This window comes from Colius striatus, chromosome 21 (assembly GCF_028858725.1).
Source record: "Colius striatus isolate bColStr4 chromosome 21, bColStr4.1.hap1, whole genome shotgun sequence".
In the NCBI taxonomy this organism is placed as follows: Eukaryota; Metazoa; Chordata; class Aves; order Coliiformes; family Coliidae; genus Colius; species Colius striatus.
The window spans coordinates 4,863,445-4,879,374 of record NC_084779.1 but is presented as its reverse complement, the minus strand read 5'-3'; the positions used below and the strand labels follow the sequence as shown (position 1 = coordinate 4,879,374).

The 15,930-nt window shown below is 48.2% G+C and overlaps 1 protein-coding gene across 1 annotated transcript in view; it reads left to right on the top strand.

Annotated features, from left to right (window-relative positions):
- The first annotated feature begins 830 nt into the window (after positions 1 to 830).
- The window catches only part of KAZN (kazrin, periplakin interacting protein), a 90,216-nt gene continuing 75,116 nt past the window's right edge, over positions 831 to 15,930 (top strand). Inside the window, exon 1 of the mRNA XM_062012937.1 lies at positions 831 to 1,019. Coding sequence (XP_061868921.1) covers positions 857 to 1,019 — 163 coding nt within the window. The 5' untranslated portion in view covers positions 831 to 856. The remainder of the gene's footprint in view (positions 1,020 to 15,930) is intronic.

Genomic DNA, 15,930 nt, shown 5'->3' with positions numbered 1-15,930 from the left:
TCAGCGCTCCCTCTAGCAGTCGCCAGCCATCATACCAAATAATTCTCGATTTTTCACCCTGGGTTCCTGCCACACGAACTCACACTACAGCAGTGACAGTGCACAGGTTGCTCATCCCCCTCCCCCCCCCCAAATCCTTCCAGGATGGGGTTTTTTTGGATGCCGTTTTACCTCCACCTGCTGCACGCAGCTATTGCTCCAGCCCAATTAGCAGAAAGGCACTTAATGAGCGGTATTTTCAGCGTACGTTGGGAAGCTCTGGGCATTGCTGCAGTGTCCGCACCCCCGCAGCACCCTCACACTTGGCGGGGGGGTGGGATTCGCGCTGAAAGCATCGCTGCAGGGGTACCCCCCCCACCCCCCGGGACCCGCCTCCGCGGCACACGCCGAACCGCCGCGGATGCCCTCGGCCGAGCCGCCTTCGCCGCCCTGCTCGGGCTGCCGGGGGGGGGGGGGGGGCAACAGGTAGGGGGCAACCCGCCTCCCCTCTCCTTTGCTCTCAGCCCCCTGCCTTCTGCCCCCCACTCGCGCAGCCCCATCCATGCCCCCCTTGCACAGCTCTATCCCCTTTGCACCTCACTTGCACAGCCCCCACCGTTCGCACAGCCACTCCCCCTTGCTCGAACGCTTGCATAGGCCCCCCCCTTGCACTGCTCCCTCCCCTTTACAGCCCCCTCCCCTCGCCCAGCCCACTCCCACGGCTCACTCACCCCGCCCCCCCCCCCCCCAGCTCCCGGCACAGCCCCCTACCCGCCCCCCAGCACCCCCCCCCCTTTCCCCGGCGCGGCTCACGCCGCTCTCTCACCTCTCTCCTCCTCTCCTTCCTCCCTCCCTCCCCCAGGCCAAAATCCTGCACATGATGGACGACAACAAGCAGCTGGCGCTGCGCATCGACGGGGCGCTGCAGGCGGCGGGCCAGGAGGTGTCTGCGCTGCGAGCCGAGCTGGCCAACACCGGCCGGCGCCTGGCCGAGCTGGGCAGCGACCCGGCCATGGAGCACGGCCCGCACAGCGCGCAAGGTGGGTGTCTGTCTGTCTGTCTGTCTGTCCGTCCGCCGGGGCCGCCTGGAAGCCGCTGCCTTCGGTTGTTGTTTTTCATTGTTGATTTGGTTGCGGTCTCCGGGAGGAGGGGGGTGAAGGGGGCGTGGGAAGGGGGGGGGGTCTCCCCGTCGGGACCCGGCTCCACCCGCCGGTTGTGGGTTCCCCCTTTTTGGATTGGATTTGTAGCTGTTTCTAAATTCCTTGCTACTTCTTCTATCTCTTTGGGCTCCGATACCCACCTCCCCCCTTTGCACGCACCCCCTCCCATCGGCAGCACGTTGCCGAACTCGCCTGCCCCTGCCCCGCTCGCCCTGCACGCCGGCTCTCCCCGGTACCCCGGCTCTCCCATAACCGGTTTCGTAATTCGGGAGGGAGGGAAGCAGCCATGTTACAGCCGCGATCCGGGAGCTCCGGCCCCGCCGCTTCCCCGCTGCCGGCGAGCTCGGCGCTGGGCTCGGCCCGGGGCTTCTCGCAGGGCAGAGCCGGGAGCGGGGAGGTAGGGAGAGTTCGGTGCCTGCATGGCTTCGGGGAGCTCCAAGCCATCGATACCCGAGGCATACGTTATGTGAAGTCTGTGGTGGAAATGCTCGCACAACCCCTGTGCCCTTCATACATTCCCCTTTCTCCACCCTTAAACCCCTAAAAAGTTGTTAGCAGGCTCCGGGGCTGGTGCAGCAGAGGCTGAGAGTGGAAAGCGGAGTGCAGGAGGAGTAAATCCCGTCCATTTTTGCTCTTGGCTTCGTGTGAAGGTTAAGAAACAGGGTCCGAATTGTTTCTGCAGCTCTCTTGCTGGAGTCCGGCTCTTGCCTGCCTGAAATTCCCTGTTTCCTGCACTAATCAAAGCAGTGCTGCCATCACTGTTACTTCAGAAACCTTTCCATACAAATACACATCTCTATGTGCTGATTAATTGCAGACTTGCATGACAATTCACCCTGGAGCAGCCTTGGTGTCAGAGCAAAAATCCTCCAAGCCCATAAAATCCTCCCCTTTGCCCATAACTGAATTGACACCTGCATGATAAAACCCTCGTAGCTGTTATTTACTTGTTCCTTATTGACTGTGAGTGGTTCCTGGGATGGTGGGTAGGCATTATTCCAACAGTTTGCCTTTTGCACAAGCTGTAGCTTTTTAAAGGTTTCAATGGGCATCACTGCTCCTGGGCAGGCTGCTGGTGCACCACCGGTGTGGTATTGTTCATGGCATGAATGCAGATCGATTTAGAGGGTTTATTTGGGTGGATTTGTTCCACCCAACTTGTATTTTACTGTTTCTCTAGCAGGGGTGTGGTGTGTGAGCCCTACCTGTTAAACAATATTAATTCATCATCAGGTGCTGCAGGAACTGGACCCACCAGAACTTCCCAGTAGCTGCGGGTGTGTGGGGACTAAAGTTCCTTGTGTGCTCAGGTGGTTTTGGAACTGGTATGCACAGGTGCCTGTTGGTATCACCTCAACTGGACCCTGCCATAAACCACAGCCAGGCTTCTGAGGCACATCCTCAGGGCAGGAGGATGGTTTCATCCTCCTCTGCCGGAGCAGGGGACCAGGGCTGCAGCTGGTGACACGCTGTAGAGGGCATCAGCTGAGTGTGGAAATGCAGCCTTCCAGCTGGAGAAGCAGGTAAAGTTCAGCTGCTCATACACACCCCTCTTGCTGTGGGTGTGCTCCCTCTCTTGTTTGGTTTCCTCTCCAGGAAACTTTTGGAGACTCACATGTATGATTTTGCAAAGGGGCAGTGCCCTGGCAAGGGAGAGATGTGTGTGTGGTTCATCCAAGGAGCTGAGTTTATTTCTTGCTTTCTTCAATGATTTTCTAATCTCTTGAGTGATGATAAACCTCCTCTTCAGGTTCTTTTACTGTCAACATGCTGGAAAGCAGTCAGTATGTTGTAATGGTGCCAAATAAATGTGCTCCTTTCCCCAAAGCATGCATATTTCTGCTTAATAACTACAATTACATGTGTGTGCAGTTGGGGGAGTCCCTGTGACCAGTGACAGAGTGGTCCCTTCTTCAGCTGCGTGCAAGAGCAATACCTTCTGCAGCTGCTAAGCTTGCTGGAGGTTTCACTGCATCTCCCCACTCCTTAAACTGGTGAATTTGTTGGTTTCTAGGAGCTAGAAGACAGGATGCTTCCCCAACGAGGTGTGACTCTGTGGCCTTGTAGCTGTAGATGCCTTTTTTGTACCTTCCTGAGGAGTTTAAGAGGCTGTTACTTAAAATGTGATATATCCAGCCATGTACCACTCATATTGTAACAGAAGCCAATCAGTTAAGTGTAAAATTGCATCTGAAGATCATTGGGTTGGTCAGGCTTATTGTGGAGAAGTGGGGGGGAGAGCACAAAACCCACTGATTAGATTCACTGTGTGGTTTGGGTTTCCTCCCTAAGTTTGGTACTATTGTTTATATACTGTCAGAAATGCTCTCCTACATCACTCTGTGTTTGTATAGGCCCAGGATATCTATAGTGAGCCTTATGCTTTCCCTCAAGGCATTTGAGATGATTTTCAGAAGGATGGGCTGAAAACAAGTGTCTCTGAATAGCTCTGCTGTCGTGTGGCTTCCAAGTAGGAGGGTTGCCAAGCTGTTTGATTTATGCATGTGCATCAAAGGCAGGCAGGAGGCTGGTGAATTGGAGTGTGCAGCCACTCACCTGCGAGTGCAAACGTAAGGTATGCTGCTGGTGCTCAGGTGGCTGATGGCTTTGTGGTGGGGATTTGCTTTGGTCCTGGCTGAGAAACACGTGGCAGAAGCATCATCTCTTTGCTTGTTGTGGGAAGGAGCTCAGTGATCTCCTGGCTGCAGGCAGGTGCTCCGAGTCAGTCCCGAAAGGAGATAAACGTGTGCCTCTCTGCTCTGCTCAGTCAGTGATTAATCCAGAGTTTGTGAAATGTCTTATTTGGGTAATTATGGTGTGGCTTGGGACACAGAGGTAATAGCTCTGCCCCTTCTGTGCACTTTGAGGCTTTTCTCTGCTATAATGTCCTATTTTTGCAGCGTTGAAGGGCTGTTTTCAGGAATTTAAGACAAAACTGGGAAGAATTCAGCCAAGAGGGTGAGCAGGAGTGAATGGTGGGTGTGTGTAGGTGGGTAGGAATGCAACTTGTATATTGTTACAGTCCTTAGCCTGAGTGTTAATCGTTGCAACCTCTCAGTCCTGGTGGTCTTTCTTAAAATGGTGAGTTCATGGGAAGAAGTGTTTTGTCTGCAACCTCTGTCTAAACCTGGATATGCAGATCAGGGTGGGAATCAATACAGGCAGCTCTTGATAACATTGCTGGAGTTGTGTCAGCACCCTCATGTTTGAATTCTGATTTGATCTCCTATTAATTGCAAGCAAAAGACATGTCTGTGCCCTGTGGTCCGGGGTGGGATGCTGGGGATGAGGAGGGGGCTGCAGGTAGGTGGGCAGAGCATCACAACCAGCGTCGTGGGAAGCTGTGGCCCCTTTTCATGTTGGGTGAACATGTTGGGCTTGTGGTTTAGGGTCTTTGCTGAATCTACAGCTGCATTTGCAGTAGTTTGAGTAAAAGCAATATCTGTGGGGAACCCAAAGGTCTGGGTGCCAGGATTTGCCATGCTGGATCAGAGGGGTGGTGCACTCAGCTTTTGTCTCCTCCCAGTGTTAAATGGAAAACACCTTAATTAATTAATGTTGGTAAAGTGCTTGGAGATGTAAAGCACAATCAATAGCAAAGTGTTACTAATAAAAACCTTGCTCAGCATTTGGCTTAACTCACTTCTTATCTCAGAGCATCAGTGGCCGCTGTGTCCCTGCTCCCAGTTGCTTGGAGCGGGGCTGCGACAATGGGAATGGTGGGGTTTGCATGGCCACTGCTGAAATTGGGCTGGGAAGGGAGCAAGAGCTGCACCCTGCTCCTGGAATAAAGGATTTCTGCACCTTGCTGCACAGTGATCTTTGAGCATGTGCAGCATAAGAGAGATTTCAGTTGTGTCTTGGTAGCTGGTGATGCCAAAGGGCCAGGAGGACCTTTCTGTTCATGACAACCTGAAATAGAGTTTTCTCTTTTTCTCTTTGATCTCTGTTCACTTTCATAGCTGCAATGCAAAGACTTTGACTTTTGCCTGGGAGGCAATCAGTTACCTCTGTGCTGTTGCTATTTTGTGAGTAATCATCTCAGGCTGTTGAAAATGTACCATTTTCATCTTTTCAGGAATCTTCCCTGCTATTTGTTCTTCCTGAGCTCATATTGTAAAGGAACCTGAGGAGTTTGGATGCCTCAGTCCAGTCAGGCATAGGGAGCATTTTTGCACCATGCTCACAGCAAGAGCAAGGTCTTGCTGTACTATTACTCTTTGTAACACTCTCCTCTTTTATTTACCTCTGTCCTGCATAGCTCATGAAGGGGGGAAGCAAGGAGTTTCACACTCTGAAACAACTGCATGCACTGGGAAATATATCTATGCATTACAATGTTCACATGGTTGTTCTGGACACAAAGAACAGGCTGCAGGTAGCACTTCAGGTCCCTATTGCACCTTAGTCTTGGAAGATGTTAACTTAAAATATCCTTTCTGGAGTTTTTCTGTTCAAGAGCTTCATCTGGCATGGTTAGCATAACATTTCAATTATCATTTCTTTAGCACCTGTCCAGGGGAGTTTTAGTGAAGCTCCTGAGGATGAACAACTTCAAGTAAGCTCAGAAGTTAAAGGAGGACTTAATCCAGGGTTTTTGACTCCCTGGTTTGTAGCATAACCCATGAGGACATTTGGTGTTAGACAGGGAGAGGGAGGTATGAAGAGGTCCTGATCTTAAACTCAGCAAAGATTAATGGTGATTTTATCTGTTAGATTCAGGAGTTATCAAATAATCACTGTCGGGGCTGGGCATCCTCCAAAAGGACAGCATTGCCTCCTGTTACTGATTGTTTGTTACTCCAAGTATGTTACTAAACTTGGTGTTTTCATGGTAGCAGAGCCAGGTGATACAGAAACACCTGCATCATTAGCATGAAGCTCTCTGACTCTGCCAAAAGAGGCTTTGCAGCTGGGGGAGGCTCATTGCCCAGCCTTTGAGGGCAAATGTCTTTCCTGCTCTTCTCCTTGCACCAAGCAGGGCTGAAGTCCATCCCTATAAAGCAGACACTGAACTTCAGTGCTGTTGTGGTGTGTGGCAAAGCTTCAGCCTCCAGATGATTAAGATTCAATTCTCATAATGTCTTGTTGAGAGGGAAGTGTGAGATAAGAGCTCTTGGTACTGACACAGCAGCTCATAGGACCAGTGTGCAGAGCCAGGTTTGCACACGAAACCCCAAGGAATCAGTCAACCAGAGGCCTCTATTTCCAGGGTACATCCTCACCCATGGGATGCTGAAGGCTCAGGGAGTTGCCTCTGGTTGCTTTGCAGCTTCTTACTGCTTTCTCCTGCTGTATAACTTTGCTTCAGTCTTTGTGGCTGATGTTTTTAGGTACTAAGATGGATTTTGTGGAAGCAACAGGTTTGGAGACCTCAAGCTAGACAAATGTGCATTTTGTTGTTGGGAAGATTGCACTGTGTTAGCAGAAGGTGGGTTTAGGTTTCTTTTAAGGGAAAAGAAGCAGCAAGTCTGAGCTGTCTCAGCAGAATATGGATATTGAATAGCTCTTTCTGAAAGCATTGACTGAAGTCCTTTTCATACTCTGTTTGTTTGCAGGAGTTGCAAAGGGGAGGAAAAGCCTTTCTCAATAATTGGAGGTTTGGGGGTGCAAGAGTGAGGGCTTAGAGTGTTTTCCCTGGTGCAAGAGGCTGAGGCTGAGTGATGGTGACAGGCTGTGAACCAAGGGGACCTGAGATAACAGAGGGTTTACAGGAGGACAATGCATCACTGGGTAAGAACAACTTTGCAGAGGTATTGATTATGATTGAGTGTGACACTGGCCAGAGGCGGTGGCTTCCAGGGACATCCTCATACCCCAGAGCCTCTCTGACCAGCTCTGCCTGAATGGCTTCAGTAATCTGAGAAATGGCTTATTTCTCTAATCTTGTTAGTCCTCTCCTTCCCTGGATCCCTGTTAGGAGCTGCTGGGATGGGGACAGAGCTGGCTCTGTGTGACTAAAGCTGCCTGCTCCCAGCTAGACTTGCTGTAGGTGGCATTTGGGCAGCTTTCCTGGTTTTTTGGCTGTGCCTGATGAAGTGGTGTTTCTGCAAATTTCTAAGTAGCAAAGAGCTGCTTTTCAGTGCAGTAGATGAGGTGCAGCAGAGAGCTGTTCTTGCATAGAGCACCTGATGAGAAACAGGCTTCTGTCATTAGGATTTCTGACACCTGTGTGGTGTAAGAGCTGCAGCCCTGAGAAAGGGAAAAAGCTCTTGAGTTTTGTTGTTCAGCTGTGTGGTCAGGTGCAGCTTTTAAGTTCATTCAGCACTGTGGCTAGAGTTTACCCACAGAAAGGTGAAGGGGAAGGTGGTGCTGGGATAAAGGCATTGTGGATCTCTGGTGGGCACCCAGGAGACCCAGTGTTAGGGAGAGGATCAACCTTATTGTTGAAGAAGGAAAAGGAAACAAGTGATGCTCTGCTGTGGTGTGGTCCAGAGCTGGTCTGTATCTTTGTCTTGGAGAATCACCTCTGGCTTTTGCTGCTTCTGCAAAGTATTTTCCTGGAAGGAGCATTTCTTCCGAGGGCACCTGTGAGTCCATTTCTCACCTCCCTCTTGGTCATTACAGAGTCATTGTGTCTCACATCTTGTCATGCTACTTCTCCCTTTAAATCAAAATTTCACAGGTTTTACATCTGGGAGCTGAACCTTTGGGGTTATCTGACAGGGACTTGGTGTGTCACAGCCTTTGCTGCTGCCATCCCCAGGGCTGTGCTTCCCTCCTGTGCAATCTCTGCTTTATTGTCCTACTTTGCTGGGTGGCATCCAGAGGAGAATCTCAGCCTCTCCATCACCTCCTCTCTCGTGAGAACATGCATCATCCTCCCTGCCTGGGGAGTGAAACTGCCTTTCTGCAGAAGATAGCATGGGTTATGGTGGGGGGGAATAGTATTTGGTGTGAATACGTGTGATATGTGGGATGTAAAGAGAGCAAGCGAGCACAATGCCGTGCTGATGCCAATCTTTAAGTCTTTTCTCTGACTCCTTTTTGTAACAGCAATCAAATCCAAAGAGCTGACATTGCTGTGAAGGAGTAGAGAAGATGAAGCAGAGCTTGTCCCTTTGTTCCAGCAGATTGAGGCTACTGACAGTGTTTAGGGTTTGTACCTGAGAGCCTCTCTAAGAATTGAGTCTCTAGTTTCATTTGCATTTTAATTCTTATTAAAAATGTGGGACAAGTCCTTCTGATAGTAACAACCTGCACTAGCCACTACATTAACTTGCCAACCAAATCTCTTGGTCACCTTACAACAGGAGTTTTCCTATAGTGAATGCACAGGAGCATGCACAGCATTTAAGCAAAGAGATGGTGCTAGATGAACACTGGCAGCATTCCTGCACACTTCCACTCCAGCCCATTGCTTTTAAACAAACTGTCTATGATCCTGCCCTGGAAATGAACTGGGAAAAATCACATGGAGTTGCTGTTGGCTAGTGGGCTGAATGGGAAGCCCAATGCTGGGTCTGTGCAACGTTCATGCAGCAGACTAACTGTCCTAACAGCTTCCCTTGCTCCTTTGGATCAGGAACTATCAACAGAATATCCCAAGATGCTTGGTTTGGTGTTGCTGTCCTGTTGGGGTGTGCACAAGAGGTGTGTTGAGGTGTGCTGTCCTGTTGAGGTGTGCACATACATTTAGGGATGCATTGGAAGGTCTTTGGAAGATTGTGCTCTTGGTACATGGGCTGATTTGAGCAGCCTCTGCCCTCTCATCACAAAGCAATATCTTTTGCCAGGATATGTCTGATTGCTGTAAGATAATGTTGTGAGTCAAAGTTTGCTGGAGGCACACAAGCATGGGAAGTGTTTGCCTGTTTTCCTGGGAGATGTACTGTGCTGAGGGTGGAAAGCAAAGTGAATTGATTTTGAGGAATAGATTTGAGGAACTTAACCTTTGATGTCTAGATGCAGACAGTCTAGACACTCTCTTGAGCTGCAGGAGGGAAAAAAATAACATGTTGGAAGAAACCTAAAGGACTGCTGAAATGGTTATAGTGGACTGTACTGAGATTGTCAGTCATAAAGTCTCCAGTTGAGGCTGCAGGTTGAGTTATGAACACCAGCTGCCCTCAGTGAAAGCCAGGAGGGCACAGCATTTTTTTGGCATGGCCATTGCAGCTTCCTGCATGGGGTCTGAGGCCAGTGGTGCTGCTGGAGAAGACTTTGGAGGGTCTGTTTTCAACTCAGAGCTGTGCACATCTGCAGTGCTTCTCTGGAGCAACTTGCTGAGTGTGCAAAGAGCAGAGCTCAGCTCAGAGTTACTTGTTAGGCATCAGATGCTCCCTCAGAGCTGAGTAATGGTGTTTTGTGATCTTGTGTGACAGCAGCACATTCAGAAAACAGATTCCTTGTCCTCTCATGGCAAAATATTCTCAATGTAAGTGCTTCATTATTTTTTTTCTAGCCTTAAACAAACCCAGTTACTGGCTTTTATGTTTGTCAATGACTGTGTTATCTGCTTAGGCAAAGCCTGTTGTTATATCCACCTGCAGATTCTTCATGTTAGTTTCTTGAACTTTTATATCCCTTGTAATGTATCCAGAGTTGTTAAATGGCTCTGCCCAAATTTGTCATGATTTCTTTCCTGCCAAAGTGATGGCTTGAGCAAGAGAGGGGGAAACCACTGCAGGTGGAGACACGATGTGCTCCCTGCCACGTTTGCATCATAGAACTGAAGCTGCAAAGATGGTTGCTGTCATCCTTGGCAATGGAGCTCATTTTAAAACCATGCAGAGCTTTGCTCAAATGAGCTTCAGTTTCCTGCATGGTCTCCATTTGTGGCAGGGGAAGGTCCAAAACTGATGTTTTGAGGTGAGGGGGCTGATGAAAGGAGTTATGGAATTGCCAGGAGAAGTAGCAGGAGTTGGTGGGGCTGAAGCTGTGCAGGGCCTGTGGGAAAAGCCATCAAACCAAAAAGGTCATAGTGGTGTGGGCCTGAGAAACCTTGGAAGGGCCATCTATTTAGTGGAAAGGCTGTATTTGCCCATGGAGGCATATTTTGGAGCAGCATGTTGCAAAGTAAGCAAAAATGCTGCAGGCTTTACTAATTATGAGGTATCTGGGCTTTTTACAGGGATGCTTTGGGATGGCTGCTGAGAGGCAGTGGTGGGGATGTGCCTGTGAATGGAGGGGAGCTGAGCAGCTCTTCACTGACTGGTCCCAAGCATCTGCCCCAGTTTAAGAGCTGCTGAATGATCTATCCTCAGAGTGAGAGAAAGGGGTTAATGGGGCATGCCAGAACAGGGGTTACAAGCTGCCACCTTGCCCTCCTTGCCTGTGTTCTCATGCTCATGTCATTGTGTAGCTTTGATCCAGCTCTGGGACTCCAGCTCCCAGCAGTTGTTTGTGAGCTGCTGAAAGTTTTGTGGATGTTGCATAAGGGCCTGCAGTGGCTGTTGTCCCCAGGGCAAGGTGTACAGCCCCTGGGCAGGTCACCAACTGGGACTGATTGTGGGTAAAGCTTCAGGAAGCACTTTGGGTTTTGTGTCCCTGTTGCAGAGAGTCTTTTTATATGCCATTCCTTCTTGGACATACATCATTTCCAGGCTGTGTGTCAGAATAGATAACTTTGGTAAATGACCTAATTTAACATATCATCTCCACCCTGCTTATCACTGCTTTTGGAGTGCATTCATTAAGGACCAGTTTGATTTTGGGTGTAATTCCTCTTCAGTGGCAGAACATCTTTGCTTCAGCATTACACTTAGGGCAAGATTAAAAGAAAGCACTTTACCAAATAGGTTCAAATACCTTGTAGTTTCTTTAAAGAGTCTCTTCTTTTTCATTGAAATGGAACCCTATTATCTTGGGCTGAGGTTTATTTGATGCCATTGTGGTTTGTGGACTGTAATGCTCCCTGTGTTGGACTGCTGCATACCAGAGTGTCTGTAGCTCCTGGAAATAGCCTGATGCTAAATCTGGATATATGGCTGTAATTATCTTATATTTGTTTTACTGGGGGAGGGGAAAAGTATGGGTAAAAGAAGCCATGAGAGCTCTGCCTGTTAATTAGTCCAACAATAACATGATAATGACCACCTTGCAGGATTAAAAACCCATATGCAGATAACACATTAACTCTGCTTGTTGGCAGCATTAAATGATGCAGATAATATCAAATGAGTGGAGCTGGCTGGCCTGCCAGTGACAGCCTGTCAATACCCTGATGTCAGCACACATGCCTTTGACCTCATCACAAAGTTTTAGTCAAAGCTGGATTTGCAGGGTCATGTTGTGCAGAGGATGTGAATGTTGTGCAGGAGGGAATCACATAAAGCCTCACTGGTGAGAGACCTGTTGTGGATGGCTTCAGGAGCAGTGTGTGGGTGCAGGGCTGCAGCCTGTTTCAATGCCTTTATTCGTGTGTTGATATACCAGATTCTTGGTCTTGTGGCATTTGGTGCTACCCTTAAGGTTCATTTCTCTTAATTGCAGAGGGTCTCAGCCTCACCTTGGTGCCATCCAGAGATGGAGACCAGCTTTGTGACAGTGTGGGTGACCTGATAGGGTTCTTTGCCACAGCCCCAGCAGCTGAAAAGTCTAGTGAGGTATTTTGGCACCTGTGTGGTTGCAGGGACCTTGGCTGGGATGTGCATGAGGGGCTTTGGCTGTTGGGTTGGTAGATACATGCTGTGGGAACTCATGGCCAGTGTCATCTTGGGCTGGGTGCTTGAAGTCACCTGGATACCTTCAAAGAGTGATTGTATTGGATCCTCTAGCATGTTCTGAGCTGGAAGCAGCTGGGCTTTTAGCTTCACTCAGAGAAGGAAAATGATCTGAGCCTTGAATACTTCCTTTTAGTTGTAGCTGTACACAAAGACTCCAATTTGGGGGATATTTTGCTTAACTGCAGTTTCTGTGAGGTAGCTCTCACTTGCTAATTCATTTTGGTTCTTAAGCTTATTTAGGAACAGTGTTGGTGCTTTTTCTTGCTCCTGGACTTGAATCAGCAAATGAGTGTCAGTATCTCTGTGACACTCTGAGGAAAGGGGAACTGGAGAAATTGGAGTGATGCTCTAAAGATAATTTTGTTCATGGAGGGTTTTTTTTATATCAGTGGTCAAAGACACTTATCAAACCAAGTATCTTGAGTAAGAAGGGTGAGATAGATACAGCTGGCTACAAATAGATGGCATGAACAGACATAGCAGAGATAACTGGTAGGAAATTACTGAACACACTGTGGTTCCCCTGGGGTGTGTTTTCAGCCTATCTTGAATTTCTTTAAGTGTGTGTACACAGTTCAGGGGGTAATACCATTAATTAAACCAACAAGAAAGACTAATAGAAAAAAGGATAACCCTCTGTAGCACACTAGGTTTATCCCTGATTAGCAGAGCTGCTCTGATCTCAGGGTAGATCTGTGTATATGTCATTAGAAGAGCAGTATTAGGTTGGTAATTGAAGTTTGCATTGTTTATTCTGTTGAAAAATGAGTAAAAAAATAAAGGAAAGGAAAATAAACCAGCAGAGGAATTTGAGTGAAGACAGGATAAAAGCACAAAGATGTCCCTTCACTGCAGTGTCTTATGGAAAAAGGGTATGGAGAGGAGGTGTGGGGTGCCACAGATGCTATGGCTGAGACTTGAGCTGGCTTGAGGATGTCAGCTGCCTGTAGCTCATCCCCTCACGCCATGGCTTGTGCAGGCACCTTGCCTTGTGCTTTCAATATATACACAGTGCCCAAAAGTCCCTTTCTGCACCAGGCAGCTACAGGAGCCTGTCCAGTGCACAGCCCATAAATCCAAGTGTAAGTGCTACACAAAACGCTGTATTTTATCACACTGGAGCTGGATAAATATTGTCCTGGCCAATACACAGCCAATTGTTGTTGAATTTTGGCCAAAACTTTGCCAGGTAAAGCTGCAGAGAGCGTGTGAGCTCTACAGGCATCTCCATTTCATACTGACAGACGAGGGGCGTGCAGGAGACTCGTGTTATTCACCAGTGAATGTTTTGGGTGTTACAGAAGAGTGTTATCCCACTGAGGTGCTGGTCAGGCCCTGAACTCCATAAACACAAGTGCAATGTCTGTCTGTGGTAAAGAATCCCAACAAGGAGCTGTGGCTGGTGCATTCTCCTGCCAGGTTGGGAGTTGTGCATGGTAGTTTCCTTCCTGCCTGTTTATTCAGGCAAGCTCCAACTTGCTTTGTTAGTTATTTCACCTCTTATAAACGATGGCTAGCAAGGAAGACTGGCTGTTTTCTGATGAACTCATGAGTGTATTGTTAAAGAAAGGGGGCTTTTTAATATTTTCAGTTTACTTCTATAGTGGAGAGCAGCAGCACAACCAGATCTTTGCTGTGGATGGAATTACCTGTGCTGGAATCTTCCTTTCATTGCTGCTCTGCAGCATTTCCTTTAAGCTTATTTGCATGAGATTGAACTGCTAAGCAAATGTTCCCGTGTTTTAACCTGTTGCACAGCTCCACTGTGCCTTTCTTCCTTAGCCTGCTATGGAAATGAAGGCAGATAACTGGAGCTCCTATTGTACTCACAAAGAGACAAAAAGCAGCAAGGGCCTTATCAGCACCTCGTTGATAGAAGAGGGCACAAAAGCCCTGGCATGGGCCCACATCTTCTACTTATTTGGAGATTAAAAGCTCTTGAGGCTTTGGTTTGTTGTGAAAGTTAATTGCAAAGCACTTGAACCTTGGCAGGGCTCCCATGCAGAGACTAGTCACGCCCCAGCTGAGCCCTCCAACAGGTCTGGGTCTTGTCTGGGCTGGTTGCTGGGGCTCCCTGCACAGTCACAAGCAAGGGACCAGTACCTCCAGAGGATATTTCTCCTCAGATGCTTTGGACATCTCAGGAGAGGAATGGTCCTTGAGAGATGCTGGTCTCTCTCCACTGTAGTGTGAGACAGAGCAGCAGATGAGGTAAATAGAATCATTTTGGTTGGAAAAGACCTTAAAGATCATCAACCACACAGCCAAGCCCACCACTAAACCATGTTCCTCAGCACCTCATCTATGTGTCTCTTAAATACCTCCAGAGATGGGGACTCCACCACTGATGAGATGCTCCCACTTACAGTGTTAATCTCTCCCTCTGGCTGCATCACTGCTGAGGCACTGCTTCAGCTTAATTAAGGGTTGTGTTTGGTAAAGGCTGACGTGCTTGTGTCCAATTATGTCTAGAGGTGGCTGCAAGCAGAGTTGGTTCCTCAAGGGTGTTCCCAGCACTGCTCATTACCCAAAACATCTCCATGACCCACTGGGGGTGGCATCTCTTCTGTCAATTCTTGGTATCCTGGAGCATCCACTGAGATCTTGGTACTTTAGAGGTCATGACTTGCATCCAGGACTCCTGTGGTTTTGGACTGATCCTCCAGTTCCTTCAGGTGTAGGTGGTAAAGAAGTGCCAGTGCTGTCAGGTGAATAAACCTAAAAGGCTCTGCCTCCTCATGCTTCACCTTGCCCCTCTCATTAGCATTTAATTAGGGGCATATAGGAGCTTTTCCCCATTGCCTGTGCTCTGAAAGATGGGAAGTTCTCCTCAGCCAGGCTGCTCAGCACATACCTCAAAGAAAAGCACAGATAAATCCAAGCCACGTGATTGCACAGGGATGCCATTTGTAGGGATTTTGTTCCTTAAAGATGCTTTCTGATGTCTTCTTGGTCAATGCCTGAGCAAAACCTTGTGCACCGAGTTGCTGAAGGATCTGGTGAACTACAGGGTGGGTGATCAAGTTGCAGAAGTTGCTGTGCTGGACATCTGTGGTAGAGACTGAGGATCTAAGGCTTGCTGTTGTGCTTTGGACAGATTGACCCAAAGCTGCTGCTAGTTAGTTGTTTCTTTGCTTTAGCTTTCAGTTCTTCAGCTGGTTTGATGAATGGCAGGGGTTGTGCATGGAGGAGGGTGTGCTGGGAAAGCGTGAAGGATCAGGTTGGTTGGTGTAAGAGGGGGCAAACAGCCCTGACCAGTATGACCAAGTGTTCCCTGTTTTGAGTCTCCCATCTTCCATTTTAAGTAAATGGAAATACTGCCCTGTTGGTATGGTTCTCAACCTGAGCTTTTATGACCCAAAAGTAGATGTTACTAATCCAGCAATGCAAAGGAAAGGAGAAGCAGCAATGTATGAAGTGAATTGCCAGCCAGTTTTTATGCTTTCTGTTTTGATCTTGTGGCATTTCAGTCGAGTAGGCCCAAAGCACAGCGTTCCCTTACATAACTCTCACGTTACTGGAGTATGATTCTAGCTGACTGTCACAGATGAAGATGCTATATTTATGTCTCAATGAATTTCATCCCTTGGTTTATATGTCCTGATCCTCTGGGGAGTATCACAAATCCAGTGTTACCCGAGTACAATGGCACATTTGATTTATCAACTCTATTAACGGTCTGGATGAGGGAGAAACAACACATGAATTAGATTCACAACCAGTGATTAACTTGGTGTTGTGAGCACCAGGCAGGACAGAGATTTAGCATGGATAGAAATGTAGTCAAGGGATGGCAAACTGGCATGCAAACACTACTGTGCTCTCAGCAGCAAACACAAGTGTGGAGAATGGGGATTTGGTGAGAAGATGATGCTTAGAATAAATGAAGGTGTTGGGCTGTCTGCTGTCTCTGCTGTCTGTGGCCAAAATCAGTGTTGCAGGCTTATATTGGTGCAATGGGAGAAGAGGAGTGATGGGTATTTATGCTCAGGAGGGACAAATGAATATTTAAAAGAAATAAATACCTACAGGTTGTCAAGCAAGAGTATTTTGGCACTGGCCTGTTGGTGGTATTAACATAAATTCAAGCTGACCTTAGTGCACTGGGATAATAACAAACATTT